The 15187-nt window shown below is 38.3% G+C and overlaps 1 protein-coding gene across 2 annotated transcripts in view; it reads left to right on the top strand.

Annotated features, from left to right (window-relative positions):
* The window catches only part of wdr7 (WD repeat domain 7), a 41301-nt gene that overhangs the window by 8668 nt on the left and 17446 nt on the right, over positions 1 to 15187 (top strand). Inside the window, exons 16-23 of one of the 2 annotated variants that reach the window (XM_088392025.1) lie at positions 1837 to 2070; positions 2162 to 2455; positions 2620 to 2816; positions 3794 to 3891; positions 6157 to 6303; positions 8335 to 8453; positions 8718 to 8841; positions 12377 to 12490. In XM_088392025.1, coding sequence (XP_088248151.1) covers positions 1837 to 2070; positions 2162 to 2455; positions 2620 to 2816; positions 3794 to 3891; positions 6157 to 6303; positions 8335 to 8453; positions 8718 to 8841; positions 12377 to 12490 — 1327 coding nt within the window. The remainder of the gene's footprint in view (positions 1 to 1836; positions 2071 to 2161; positions 2456 to 2619; positions 2817 to 3793; positions 3892 to 6156; positions 6304 to 8334; positions 8454 to 8717; positions 8842 to 12376; positions 12491 to 15187) is intronic. The other variant, XM_088392026.1, reaches the window with a different exon arrangement.

Below are 15187 nucleotides of genomic sequence, written 5' to 3'. Positions count from 1 at the left end.
ACATACCTTTTGCTTGGTATATTTTTTTTTATAGTTCATCCATTGTGTTTTATTGGCGCGGTCTCCCAGGATTTTCCTCGTATTGCCTCATAATCACAGCTCTTGAAAAGGCCAACGCACAACAACTGCATTTTCCCTCCCTTGCTAGATTACAAATACATCACTGTTATTTTTTGTTGTTGTTGTTTTTTTTTTTTTCCTCCTACCCTAGGGTTATTTCTCTTGTATAACTATAGGCATTACAGGTCAAAACCATCCACCATCCCCCGCGTGAGTGGCTTTGTATACTCCCCTGCCGTGTGTGATGAAAGATAATGACCATGAAATGTCATACTATCAACACAAACACTACACCCAGTCAGCTGCAAGCCATCATCTGTGTTTACAGTTACAGCTTGTAGTCAGGTGTAAGAAAGTCAATACGTGACTTTGAGTTTGTCCTCTGGCGTTTCTGCTGAACCTTGTTTTTGTTTGGTCTTTGTTTCAAGGAGATACAATATTGCCCGAGTGAGGAAAAAAAAATCTAAATAAGATAATTGTTTTTTTTTCTTTTCTGGGTTTAATCTATTTAAGGTTGATTTGATGTTTTACTACTCTGTCACTGTCCAATAGACGTGATTTATTAGGTGGTACATGCGTGGCTCATATTGAAATTTGGGTGCGTAAATCATGATTATGAGCTTGCTACAAAGTCAATGGTCATAGTTCAATTAATCTCGTAATCATAGATTCTGAGTTGGTCGGACTTGAACTCAAAATTGGGAAAGAGCGACTAAGCAAGAAGTCATGAAAATCTTCTGTGCTCTCGCAGTAATGTTTTATGTTTAATTGTATTTTGAGGTCTCGGTCTGGATTAGATTTTTTTTTAACGTCTTAATTTAGATGTCATACTTTTCATACTCTTTTTTTTTTTTGCATTTAAAGTTACCGTAATTAGATTTCAACCCTTATATCCAGTTATCACAGCGTTACTTACATACTCTTTGAAAATAATTGTCCTTTTGGATGTTTTCTGTTTCTGCTGTGTGTCAGAAGGACTCCACAGGGTAATAGAGCCGTTCCCAAATTATTTTTGAGAAGTAATTAATTCTAAGTCCCATCTATATAGAAGTCAGAGGATGTCATGACATACTAAGTGTAGGTCTGCAAGTTCCTGCAATGTAAGAAGAAAGAGTATCAATTTGAATTAATAATCAATTTATTAAAGTCAGACTGGCTAATTAATACATTTTAAAAAAATAATCTGTAGATCATTATTTTGATACACTAAAATTGTGAGGATTTGTGTGGAAACTAATTTAAGGGTGTCATGAGGAAAATGGAATGACTGAACTATGGTAAATTATGCTCGTATTATGTAATATTTGATACCCACAACCACAAAAGGATTTCTTCTGATTTCTATGTGGAAAGAAAAAATAAAAATACACCCTGTGCGTTAATTTGTACATTTTGTTATTATATACGCTTGTGTGCAGTGGCGTCCTTGACCCTTAGGTGGCAATGTTCATCCACTTGAACTAACTGACATTGACACAAGTGCCAGAAGGAGAATGCTGTTTTATTTATTTTCAGTTTTTCTTCCTAAAATAATTATTCTAAAATGTATGAGTTTTTAAATATACATTTTCATTCATAACAACTGTAAGATAGATGATTTAACTGATTAGCAATTTTGCACATTCTGCTGTGTCAGTTATGATTGTTTTCTCCTCAAAATGTAATGTAAAAGGTGTGTGTGTTAATTGATTTATTTTTTTGAGTGGTTTAAAGAAAATAAATTACAATACACTCTAATTCTGATTTACATTTTTCACCATTCTTCCTAATCTTTAGGGAAACCTGCCCAAATACTCCCACAATGCACTGGTGGTCCAGTCAATGAAGACCAACCTCACGGACCCTGACATGCATGTATTGTTCTTTGACGTGGAAGCAGTGATCATCCAGTTGCTGACAGAAGAAGCTCAGAGGCCAAATCCCATGCTGGTGTCCCCTGAGACACTCCAGAAAAGCCAGGCCGGGGCCGACAAGGGCGGCTCTTTCCTTGCCAACAAGATTTTCAAGCAGGTCAGGCAAAAACACCCAACAATTCACATTTATTAGTAACGATGGCTTCTATTTTTTAACACTTGTGTGGACATTTTTTGAAAAAAAATAGGTAAAGGAGACAATGAAGGAGACCATCAAGGAGCACCTGCTGGATGAAGATGAAGAAGAGGAGGAGGAGATGAGGAGACGCGAGGAGAAGTCAAAGTCTCTGAGTCTTCTGGAGTACAACCTGACAATGGACACAGCCAAACTCTTCATGTCCTGCTTGCATGCTTGGGGTCTCAACGAGCAGCTGGACGGGATCTGTCTAGAGAGACTTGGCATGCTCAGACCACACTGCCCCATCTCTTTTGGCCTCATCTCAAGAGGTGGTCACATGTCTCTCATGCTGCCCACCTTCAAGGTATGGATCAATGTGTATGATTGATTAATGATTCCAACACTCATATGCAAATTCCAAAGCTGATTTTTCTTTCTAATAAGCGTTCACCCAATTTGGGGGTATGCTTTGACCCGCTTTTGCCATCATCACTGCCTTTGGTTCATTTCTCATCCTCCATTTGTCAGGAGTCTTTGCTGCGGCAGTTGTCGCTTGCAACAGGCCGGAAGCTGACATTGTCAGACATTGTTGGCAAGGGGACATACGGTGTGTCAAGGGCGGTCACTACGCAGCACCTCCTGTCTGTTATTTCTCTGGCCAACACTTTGATGGGCATGACCAATGCCACCTTTGTCGGCGAGCACATGAAAAAGGCACCAGCCAGGTAAGAAATACATAATCAAATGAGGCTCTCAAAGGCAGCGCTGTCTCCTATGCTCTGGGTGTGAGTTGCATCTAAATCCAGCAAGCACCCAGTCTACTCCGTTGATGAAATTGCAGAAGGAAAAATAAATGTCTTCGCTCTCTTGCCTAGACACTGAATTGATGGTATACAAGCACAGGCTGCGCACATATACAGTTGTAACAGCAGTATTCATTCAGTCAGAGATTGCATGAAGCTGCTTGAGCTCTCATTGTGCTGTAAAAAAAAAATTAACGCTAATGGTCGTGGTCTACCTGCTGGAACACAACTAGGCAATTTCATCAACCCTACACAGAAAAATGCCCTGGTAGAGGAAAAAAAACACAAATTAAATAGAGGGGGGGAAAACACTCAAATTACTGTTCAAATGACATTTTTATGATAACATTTCTGTAGATTAATCCCAGCCAGCCTTTATTTATGGAGTCTAAAGACCTAACCTTTGGCAATAAAATCTTCTCCAGTTATTTTGGACTCCAAGGGCCTGATTTTCTAAGATCCCAATAGGAGTTGCGAAACTGCGTATTTACACTAACAGATTTTGTGACCTTTATTGGATCCTCTTTGTCACATCACTATTATACTGGTAATTTATTTATATTAATGATTTTCTAAGACTTTTTATTAATTTATTTGACATTGATGATGTATAAATGTGGTTCATATGTTTTTTTACGGCACTATTTATGTGCATTAATGAGATCCGTGCAACCTGCTTTGTCAATTGTCTTTTTGGGATATTTGTGTCTCTCTAAAAGTGAGTTTCCCGTGGTATGCTCAGACACAGGATTGTGCCTTTACTTAAAAATTCAACAGACTGAGCATACAAATGCCCTTTTGTGTTTGTGTCTTTTTTTTTTTTTTTTTTTTGCTCTTCCACCTTTCTCCTGTCCGTTCCTTTAATATTTCATGCCTTGTCTTTGTGATTTCTCCTCCAGGCCTCCCAGACCAGGAGGAACCCCGGAGAGTCCTCGTAGGATGCCGGCCACACCCCCTCAGCCCTCCAACCCGGCGCTACAAGCGCAGATCAAACAAGGTAACTACAAAAGGAGGGGGTGCTTGCTTCACACACCCATGGGGCCCATGCGGGGACATTGGGAGAGAGGTGGGGGCTCATAATGTAGCCTACTGGCAATAAGTCCCGCAGAGACTTAAAAAAAAATATATCACAGAAGGAAGCTGCTGGTGTTTTCTTGTTCAGTGGGTCTTTTAAAGGACTCTTTTGTCATTTTTGACATGGTAGAGGTCTAACAGCTGGAGTTCAAGCTTCTTAAAAATTAATTGTTTCAATGCTGTTTTTCACCATCAAATGCTACTGAATGAATTGTTCTTTATGAGGACGTTTTTACAAAAATGATTTTATTCATTTAACACACTGTCAAACACTAATCAAAACTATTTCTAAAAAGATGAGCTCTAGTATTGTTCATCTATTTACATTGAATTGTTTATGATTATACCTCTACAAACAATATTTATTTACACTATCAAAAATATGACAACAAAAATGAGAAATATGTGTCAATGTAATATAAGGAGAATATTTTTACTGAAAGGCAGAAAGACAAAAAACAGAGATACACTGACTTCACATCTAAAGGAAATGTTGAAACTTGTTTGGGTTCACCGTAGGCGACACTGTAACCATCTGTCACCATCTGCCTTACACGCTCGCACACTTATCAAACACAATACCTGCAGATTTGTTTATACACACACTTGTCTTGGACGGCACACTTGTTCTCGGTGGGAGGGAATGGGGTTCTGTGCTATTGTCATGCTTTAATGGAGGCGAAGCGTGACAAGCGTGTGGGCTGATTGGCGCCACACTCCATCTATTCATGTTCATTCAGAGGGACTCCTTGGCCATGACCTCTCCTCAGTCTACTTTAACCAGGTGTGTGTGTGTGTTGTGCACTAATAGCTGCTCACAATCTCCCTATGGAGCGAAAAGATAGATCCCTAAAATCCTGCATCAATACAGGAGATAAGCAAAGAGCAGTGTTGTTTTTTTTTTTTTTTGGTAGACTGCTCACTGTTAGTTATACTTACTGCATTTGATGGTTTATTTCATTGTTTTTGTTTCTTTATATGTCACTTGCATGGCTGCATAGCCTGTTGCCTGCTCTGGAGAAAAAAAAAATGCGTAAGAAGCACTACCGTTCTTTGTGTTTTATTCACGGCACTTTCATTTGATCTGTTTTTAATATGTGCAGCTTTCTATATTCTTATGTTTAGGCTCTTCAACAACGACGAATGTGATGGTAGTTTTCCCCTTTTGTCTCTTTGCCATGTCTTTTAAACGGTAGCTCTGGCAAGTTTACGAAACTTACAGCATTTTGCTGTTAAGCTTATTGTGCACGTGTTACCTACAGCAGCATTTGAAAATCACATTACAGTATTGTCAGTAACTGTTTTATGGGTGGTTCTCAGAAAGAGTGGTTCTGTATAAAGAAAAAAATGCTGTGTATTTTGTTTTTATTGTTTTTTACAAATAGCGTGCAGCCCTTGCATTAACTATACAAGGAAACAATGTGTTTTGTTAAAACCACAAGCCTTTATTTATTGTTTTGATTCATCAAGTTTCGTGAAAGTTGGACTTGACGGATTATATATTTCGGAAACTGACTTAATTAATTAATCAATTCATTTGGTCTGTGTGTATGACATAAACATAACGTTCACTAAATACCTGATGAAAACTCATCAATTTAACATTGTAGGGCTGTTTGTGGTAAACTATTGTAAATCCACTGCCGTATTGTTTTTCTTGATTCAAGTTCTTGCGTGGCAATCAAATGGTAGTGCCAGTCGGCTTTATTATCCAAGATATTTACAGTCTTTTATTTGTTCTGATTTTGCCAGTCTTCATCTCCAAAGTAACACAAGATATCTATTTTCCTTTCTTTCTGTGACATTACATTACTTATTTCTCCTACAACAAATTGTACTCAGTGGTTTGTTTTTTATTACTTCTTTATTTCGTCATATGCTGAAGATGACTTTATCCAATATTCTCAAACATCCCGGAACCTGACTTTTTTGCACCTTGCTTTGTACTTTGTACCCCCCCCCCCATACCCAATCAACTGATTTTATTTTAATGTTTTATAATTTGCTTGCTTCCATTCTTTTCTTTTGCGGTTGTTATGTAATTGAGTGTATAATATTCTTCCCTGCTACTTGATAGCTTCTCTCCCCCCGCCCTTCTATGTTCTCTGTGTGTATGTACTATACAGTTAAACATTCTAACGTCTTCCTTCACTCTTTACTATTTTTCTCCTTTTCTTCCCTTCACAAGCTGCGGTAGCCAGCACAGCCAGCACCAACGTTTCTGCTAGCGCTACAACTGCTGGGCCCAAGGGGGCCCCTGGGGTTCTTTCTCAGAGGACCCCTGGCTCCCCCAGCCCAGGTCCTGCTTCTCATAGCTTCCCTTCAGTCAATGAAGGTACCGACTGAACCGATGAGTTCAGCTTCAAGGGAATCTTACGGCCCTGCTGTTCTTTATTCACCCACTTATCCTCGGAGATCCTCTTCTTCCTCTCCTATATTACCCGCTCCATTCTGTTCCTTTTCTGATGTCTGTATTCGCCCTCATATGTAGTAGTTTTATTTTTGAAATTATAATGTCATGATTGGTTTAATTTGGATTTTTCTGTCTTTGTGTTTATTAGTTTGTGACATCCCCAGAATCAGTTTCCAATCCTCTATTACTGTTCATGTTTTTGTTTCTCATGCCTTAGTCTTGACTTTTACCTTGCCCTTCCCGCTTTTCTCGAGTGTCCATGTAGGTCATTTCCCCCCTTGTCTTTAGCACTGTTTGGGTCTCCAGCACTGTATGTCTACCTATTTGTCTGTTATACGTGTGTTCAATTCACTTTCAGTTCACTCAATTGAACAGCGATGAAAAGACGTGACTAATAAATAGTTCAAATATTTGTAGGCTGCTGTTTTCAAATTCCCTTCGTTGTGGAACTTGCAAACCAAAGCTGTCTTACAAATTATTCATCTGAGAGTGCATTGACCATTGTCCCCGTTGACCGGGGTTTTGTCTTTTGTTTTGTCTAGGTGTTCATGTGCAGTGTTACTGTTGTCCTGTGATATTTCTCTTTCTGTCTTTTGCATGTGTTGATCTTTTCTGCTTCTTTTTTTTGCTCAGTTTGCATGCTTGTTGTTTTTTTAATCAGACACCGCCAGCAGAAGTGATTGCAGACTCACTTAGCAATCCAGGCAGTTGCGTATTATATCCTTTTCCTTGAGCAGTGCTTCATTGACATGGGCAAAATACGACTCGGCCAACTAAATGAATGTGCTCAGTTCATCGGCATCTAAGTGTTTTAATTCTATCAAGTAATGTCTAGTTTTTCAATTTTCAGTAGTACTCTGCCTCCCAAACATGAGATGTTTTGTTGGCACTCCAACCACAGTACGCTGCCACACTTAGGCAGGGGCCTTGCTTCGAAGTGGCATGTTACACAATGACCAGGTCAATCACCTGACCTGCATTGGATTGAGCGTGCATTTCACTTGCAGTAGAGGCCTGGCTGAGTATCACCACGGATGAAATCCAGCATCTGGTGATGTCTGTGCGTTCCAGACTTCTGTCTGTAATTGAATGGCAATTGATTTGCAACAAGCTTTAAAACGTGAAAATGTGTTTAATGATTTTTAATAATCTTCCATTACTTTAGGTCCATAAAAAAGTGAGAAGCATATTTACAAATTGTTTTCTACAACATTCTTCTGATTTGGATGTTTATACCTTCAAAGGTGTGATGAAAGTTGAGAAGCATCTTGTTCATTTAATTCCAAATCTTTTGTGGTGGTGCTCAGAGCCAAAAAAAACATTAATTGATGTAACTTTAAGATGGTCATTTTCTATATTATAGCATTTGTGAATGATACTATAGCTATATTGTGGATTCCCACTATTTGAGGAGATAGGGTCCGGATATATTTGCAAATATTTGACACCCGTTATAATTGAATTTGGGGGAAAAAACATTTGAAATGCTTGTATAAGCAGGGATGTATTGCCAGTCAGCGTTTTCCACAAGAAAATGCGAGTTGTTGCTAGGGGTGCATTATTAAAATAGCAATTCAATCTAAAGTGAAATAGTGGAATAGTTTTTTTTTTTTGTTAACAGGTAAGTTTTTTTTCACATGGATACACATGCAAATCTCAGCCTTTCTTGAGATTTCCATTTTCATTAAAACCCCTGTATGGTCTTTGTTTCATAGTTGGTACGAGCGAGTGTTGTAAAAATTTGAGAAAAAAAATACATTTTCAATCAAAATGTATTTTTTTTGTTTGTTTTAAGTATTCGGTAAGTCTAACATCTGTCTTGTCTGATAATTGAGCGATGTAAAAAATCGGACAATATATGAACAATGTTTTGCTCATTTGATGCTGTTTTTTTTTTCTTTCCTAACATTTGCCAGTACAAATTCTATGAAATTACCTTGTATGTATATGCAGGCTGGAGCCAGCTGGCAGCTATGCACTGTGTCATGCTCCCTGATCTCTTGGGCTTGGATAAGTTTAGACCTCCACTACTAGAGATGCTGGCAAGGAGATGGCAAGACCGCTGTCTAGAGGTGAAACACAAAGTTTTGAACAAAAGTACAAAAAATGTTTCTAATATGGATATTGCATAACATATAGTGTTGGAATCTTGGTTAGTTACTTGTTTTTGCTGTATTTAATTCCCGTTAATGATCAATAAATAGTTACCACGTTTTTTATGTTAGTTTAGTTTAAAAAGTGAGTTTTTTAACACAAGGCTCCACTTTAAAAACTTTGCAAAAACGTAAAGGTGCCTCAATTTTCACACCAAGTGAAATGTCTATACTTTTTCGTAGGTGCGTGAAGCAGCCCAAGCTTTACTGCTAGCCGAGTTGAGAAGGATCGGCCAATCGGGACGTAAGGACACCATTGATTTGTGGGCTCCTTACCTGCCTCAATATGTGGACACAGTCAGCTCCCGTAAGTACTCAGATATTATATGGCATTCATGATGATGATGATAAAAATATGTTTTTTCGGTGTCCCCAAACTGGCTTTACATAACATTAGAAAATATTTATAACAATATATGATTAAAATGAACAATGCGACTTCAATTTTATTGATTGTTTTCTTTGTTTTATGATTGGTTTAACTTTTAATAGCGCCTACTACTTTAACTATAACAGTCTTTTTGCCGCACTTTTCACTATCCAGCTGTTTCTTTCTCTCAGGTTCCCCTTGCACACTTCCCCTCTGTCTATAGTTAGACCTTATGATGGGAAGAAAGGTGGATCTCCACCTTCTTTTACTAGAAGCAGCCTTCTAAAATACCATGCCTGCATGTGTATCTGTTTCCTGGAGTTGCCTTGTAGTTGTGGAGGATGCTGGGGGGGTTCTCAGGGGAACAGTTGCCATGGAAATGGGTACCGGTCAGTGTTGTGTTACCACAGAAGTACTGCAGGCGGGGGAGGTAGAGAAGTGATGGAGGGGTGACCCCAGGGGAAGAGGGAGGACAGATGGGGGAGGGAACACAGAGAGCAAGATAGAGTGAGGTTATAGGGTCACTGAATTTGATCTATGCACATCACAAAAAGACTGACAGACAAAAAATAAGGTGGGTTCTTCTGGTCCTGCAAATCTGGGTTTACGTGAGAAAGTCAATTATTTATTGTACAGTGCAGGCAGCTGTTAATTTAAGCTCCCGATATTTTGTTTCTCAACACTTCTTGTTCGACCCTCGCATGAAACTTGCTGGTCAATATTAACATTTATATACATCAGTCGACTTTGTTGAATATCATCCGAAATAGGTTTCTTTAGGATGATCACTCTGGTTATTGTATAGCATGACTTTAATAATAAGGAGAGTTGCAGGTCTCTGACATTGTTGGCACATCTAATTGATAATCTGTAGTACACAAGTCTTTCTTATAGTTGGCCTCCAGGCCTCCACATACAGTGACCTCCACTCAACCCTTAGCTTTCCGTGCCTCCTCCATCTTTGCAGTGCATGGCTGATGTTTGAAGCAAAACACCTGCACTCATCCGTTAGCTTTTAGCATTGAGGAATGGTGGTCAATGTCAACCCTTGCTAGCCAGACACGCTATAAAGAAATATAATAAAATTGCATGTAAAGGCTAAATCTTGGAGGTGGATGGATTCTGGCACTGCAGGCAAATATGACAGAAGAATATGGAATGGTAGCCCAGGAGAGGTGGAGCAGGGGGAATGGAGTTAAACTCGAGTAACCACCAATAATCCCACTCACTTCATTAAGTGAAATCACCAGCATTATTCACACCTACACGCTCATGCACACATGCAATTTGGCCCTCAGAACTGTGTGTGTGCCATCTGTTTCTTTGATCACTGAATAGTAATCACCACGCCCTTTCCGTTAGAATATTTCACATCGGGTTGTTTTTTTTTGTTTTTTTTCGTTCACCTGCTGCTCTTGGTTTTTGCCCATATGTCCTCCTTTTGTGTGTTCATACAAAATAGGGCAGTCTTAGGAAACTTTTATAAGTAAAAAATAGAGTATCAGTGAGTCCAGATAATGGCTATACTTCATAATCGAGTGGAATTGGTCAACTACAAATTTACAGAAAGGAAGTGTGTTTTGAATAGAGGAAGCGAGAGCAACAGACACAATAGAGTAGGAGGAAAAGGTCCAGGAGGTTAACAAGGCATGCTGGGAGCTATGTGTCATGGCTGACATGACAAGCTTGACCTTGGAGCAAGCTAGAATACCTTCTTCTCCCTCTCCCCTCCCATCCATCCTAACCCCCTCCCACCTTCAATCCTCCGTTGTACCAAGCACCCCCTTCTTCTTTCTCCCGCAGCGGGTTTCAACTCTTTCATTCTCCAGTAGCTGACTTATAGATCATAGGCCCGGTTGGATGCGTTTTGTAGCGATGTGAAAGTAATGGTGTGGAAGTCCCAGTGGCAAGTGGTTCTGTATATCAGATGAATTAAATTCTCTTGCTGAAGAAACTAGCTAAATACATTTTACTAGACCTCCAATAAGTGCCATTTTTAAATTCATCATAACATTGCTTACCCAAGGACTATCTACTACAGCCAAGATTTTATAGATTGACTTAGATACGCATTTTAAAAACCATGTATCATTTTACTGCCATTTCACAATTATGTGACACTTTGATGGTTCTTCTTTCGGCTGCTCTCGTTTGGGGTCGCCACACCAGATCAATCGTTCCCATCTCACTCTGTCCTCTAGTTAATCACATGAAATCCCAATAAAATAAAAAACTAAATAAAGTAATACAATTAAAAATACAATTAAAAATCATATAATTTATAGTAAATTAAAGTATAAAACAAAACAATAAATTACTATAACATAAGATGTGAAAAAATATATATAAAATAAAACCCGATAATAAAATAAAATAAAGTAAAATATAACAACATTTTATATTATATAAAGCTGCAAAATCAGCCAGCACAAGATTATTGAATCACATTGCACATGCTAAATTTATCAGTTTGCTTGCAACACACAAAAAATGCATGGTTAGTAGATCAGCTTTTACTTAATTTGTGCTCCTAAAATGTGCAACATGATTTCCCTGGCATTGTTCAGGGTTGTGGTGTGCCTGCCATGCACCATGTGTTTCCTGTCCGGTCCATCTAATTGAATTCAGCAAGTGTTCTATCAATGCAAAAGCATTCCTCTGCCTTCATATCCATCACAGCGAAACAATTGCGTTTTAATTAAGTCCAATTACATTTTTATCACTGAAATGTATGCACCACGGGTTGTGTATCAGCTTCGTGTCACTTTGTAGACATGTTTGTGATACAAAGCTTTGCAAAGTGGTAATGGAAAATAGCCAACAGTGCGCGTCAGCAGGTTAATCGGAGTACGAAGCCGAATGTTAACTTGGATGAATCACTGTAATTAAAAAAAAAAGGTGTAATTTTTTCTAATAATGCATTTAATGTGATCACATGGAGATGACGAGGCATTGTCTCTTCAGCTCTAATTGACTGCGTTGCTTTCTTTTGGGTGAGATAACGCATTTGTGGTGTATTTTTTTAACTATTCATACTTATCTGCCCTGTTTATCTTGTTTTTCTCAAATTAACAAATAGGAATGATGATTATTTTCTTGCATGAGTGCCTGTTTGGATTTCATTAATGAATATATTTAACCATAGATTAGCCTAGCATCAGTTCAATTACCTTTTGTCACTCCATTCATTAGGGAATAATCATTCATTAGCCTGGCTAATGAAAAGCCCTGTTAATTGGCAATGGAGCGATAAGGGTTTAATGAAGGCACTAAGTGTAGCATGTGTGTTTGTACCGGTGTGTGTTTCTATTAATTCTCTTGATAACGAGAAGGTCCAATAAACCTTTATTAGCTACTTAACCAGGACAATAAGGATCAATGTGAAACCTGTTGTGATGAGAATACTAACGGCCACGCAAATTGTGAAAATTCAGACCCATGCATTTTAATTAGGTGTGGCTCTATCTTCTAGCCGGCACATCCACTGAACCCTCAACTCCAGCCCCACCTCCTCCTGAAGCTCAACCACTTGAGGTCAAGGCTCCCGAGGAGGAAATGGATACGACGGATGATGACATCACTGCAGGTACGAAATCCTATTTAAAATTAACACAAAGTACTGTACCTCACAATGCCTTTTTGGGGAACACTTTTGTTTGATTCCCTATAAAAAATCTGGTTAGAAAAGTATAACAGTATAATTTCATTTTAACATATCTACACAAAACTTCACGCATTGTTTAGGCCATATAACATTTCTTTAACAGTTTTTATTTTTGTCTTTCTTATCTGCTAACTATTTTAAAGCAGCCTGCTTACATTGACAGTAAACACTTTCTGTATACTTAATGCTAGTCATATTATAGTTTTTTTGGGGGGTGGTTGTAATTTTTTTTGTATTATACAAAATAAAATGTGTGTGGTCATTACATTATTGGTTAAACATAATTTTTTCTGTAGCCCAAATCTAAAACAGGAACATCTTAGACTGTCAAGCATCCATTCTGCCACCAGACAATCAATTGCGCATTATTTACTTACAAATATAGACACATCTAAATTTATCACTTTACACAAATTCAAGTTCTCTTATAACGTGTAAATTTTTCTTACGACACTAATAGCCACATTCATCCAGCCTTATTAACTTATTTAAAAAAATAGTTTGACACCTTTACCCTCCCAGCTTCCTTCCTTTCTACTTTTCTTCCCATCCTTCTACCAGACCAATCAATATTACATACACAGCTAACAATTTGTCATTTCACACTGGTCATTTTTATTTTTTTTCCCTCTATTGACAGCAGTATTTTTCATTTTCTGTCCAGCATTAAATCTTTAAAATTGTTCAAACACCAAGCATGGCTAAGTCTTCTGTTGAGGAAAACTCTGCAAACTTTCGTCTTGTCTTTCCAAAATCATACTGTCCCAACATGTAATATTTTTTTCATTGAACACTGAATTCACCATTGTGTGGAACTGCTTGCAAGGAGAGAAAGGCAATCATGCAAATAAAATGTATTATTATTATTATTATTATTATATACTACAAGATGCTTGTAGAAAAGGAAATTAGAGGTGAAAAACGTGTTAAAAAGACAAGGAAAGGGAAAATCCTACTTGAGAGCAACAGAAATTAGAACAAAAAGAAGTAACTAGGAAGAGAAGACAAGCATGGGAAAGAATGGTGTTGACAGCGACAGAATTACTTGGCTTTGGGCTGTTACCACGGCACCTGAGTCTACTCTTCTATCCCCCAGAAACACACGCACACACACACACACACACACAGACACACACACACACACACACTTGTCATTGTGCTATCGTCGTTCCCCAACAGTAGCAAGTGATGTAATTAGAATCAGTGGCATTACTGCGGGCTTTCGCACTGCATGTGAAGTGCCTTTTATTAGTATTAACTTTTTTCTGACGGGAACCATCAACATACATTAAAAATGTATGTGCATATTAGAAATTGGATCTAAATGGTCGTGCATCTTGAGGGAAAGTAAGGCATGAAACACCAAAACATATTTTGAGTCATTCAAAGTGACGTGGTTAAAAGCGGCTGAATTGCGTGTGAACCTGTGTTCTGCATTTAGCCACTATTGTATTTATATTATACCAATTGATTTCTGTTTTGTATTTTGAATGATTTCAAGACTAATTGTATAATGTCGATTTTCATAATGTAACAAAATGATTTAAACCATAATATCAGTAGTTACTTCACACTAAAGGAAATGCAGCCACCACAAACTGAGGGCATCATGTCTCCGTTTCTGTTGATGGGTGTTACCTCAAGGAGGTCAAAGGTCTGTCTCCCTTACACAACACCTCATCACCCCATGTCTGACACCCAAGAACATCATCAATGTATTAACAAATACTTGAAAATCTATTGATATTTCCATTCAATCATAATTATATTCAGTTTTTTTTGGTGGTATTCTGTTTACAAGGTAACAATTCTACACCAATCCAAACAAAAAACAAAGTGAAAAGGAATAAATTGGCCTTTCTTTTCTCAACTCATCCTTTTTGTTTTCCAGTTTCCACCTTTCACCCCCCTCTCGAGAGGGTTTGCGACAGCACAGATAGAGGTCAAAGGTGAAAAGTCAGGCTGACCCTCACCTCTGTGTCATTAGCCTAGTTGTGATTGGGTTAGCCGAAACGCTAGCCTCCCCTGCTAATCTAATATCAGAGCCTGGAGGTTGTTTGGGTCAGATCACATTTCTCTTCAGCACAGATTTAATCTACGATGAGATGAATGTTCTGAGTGCTGACTCTAAACCCTCTTCATTGTTTCTGATGATTGGGTTTGCATGGTTTTTACACATTTGAGGTACATGCCACTCTATGGGACCGGACATATTTTAGACTAAAGTTACGGTTCGAAAAAATAAGTTTGTAAATGTGTTGCATTGTTACTATTCCAGTTACGCATTATTGCCCCTAGTGGAGGGTAGTGGTATCATAAATAAGTTTCATTGGGTAATCACAATAATAACAATCATAATAATAATTGGGGTAATTAATTTTTCTCATAGGGTCACATACTGTTTGGAATTTGGAATTTGTCTCAAATAGCCTGTGAGCCATTTGAGCTTACAGTCACTTAACATGTCAATTGGCCAATTTCATGACTTGCTATATTCATGATTAAGCCCATGAGTAAGCTGCTCGTCAGTCACTTAACACATCCCCCACAACACCTTTCTGTACTCCACAACACACACACACACACACACACACAACACAACCATTGCTTCCTTATCCG

Source organism: Syngnathus floridae, chromosome 12, assembly GCF_059516105.1.
Source record: "Syngnathus floridae isolate MCC-2025c chromosome 12, RoL_Sflo_1.0, whole genome shotgun sequence".
NCBI classification, from domain to species: Eukaryota; Metazoa; Chordata; class Actinopteri; order Syngnathiformes; family Syngnathidae; genus Syngnathus; species Syngnathus floridae.
Note: the sequence above shows the minus strand (reverse complement) of the source record. Positions and strands in the feature narration are given on the sequence as shown.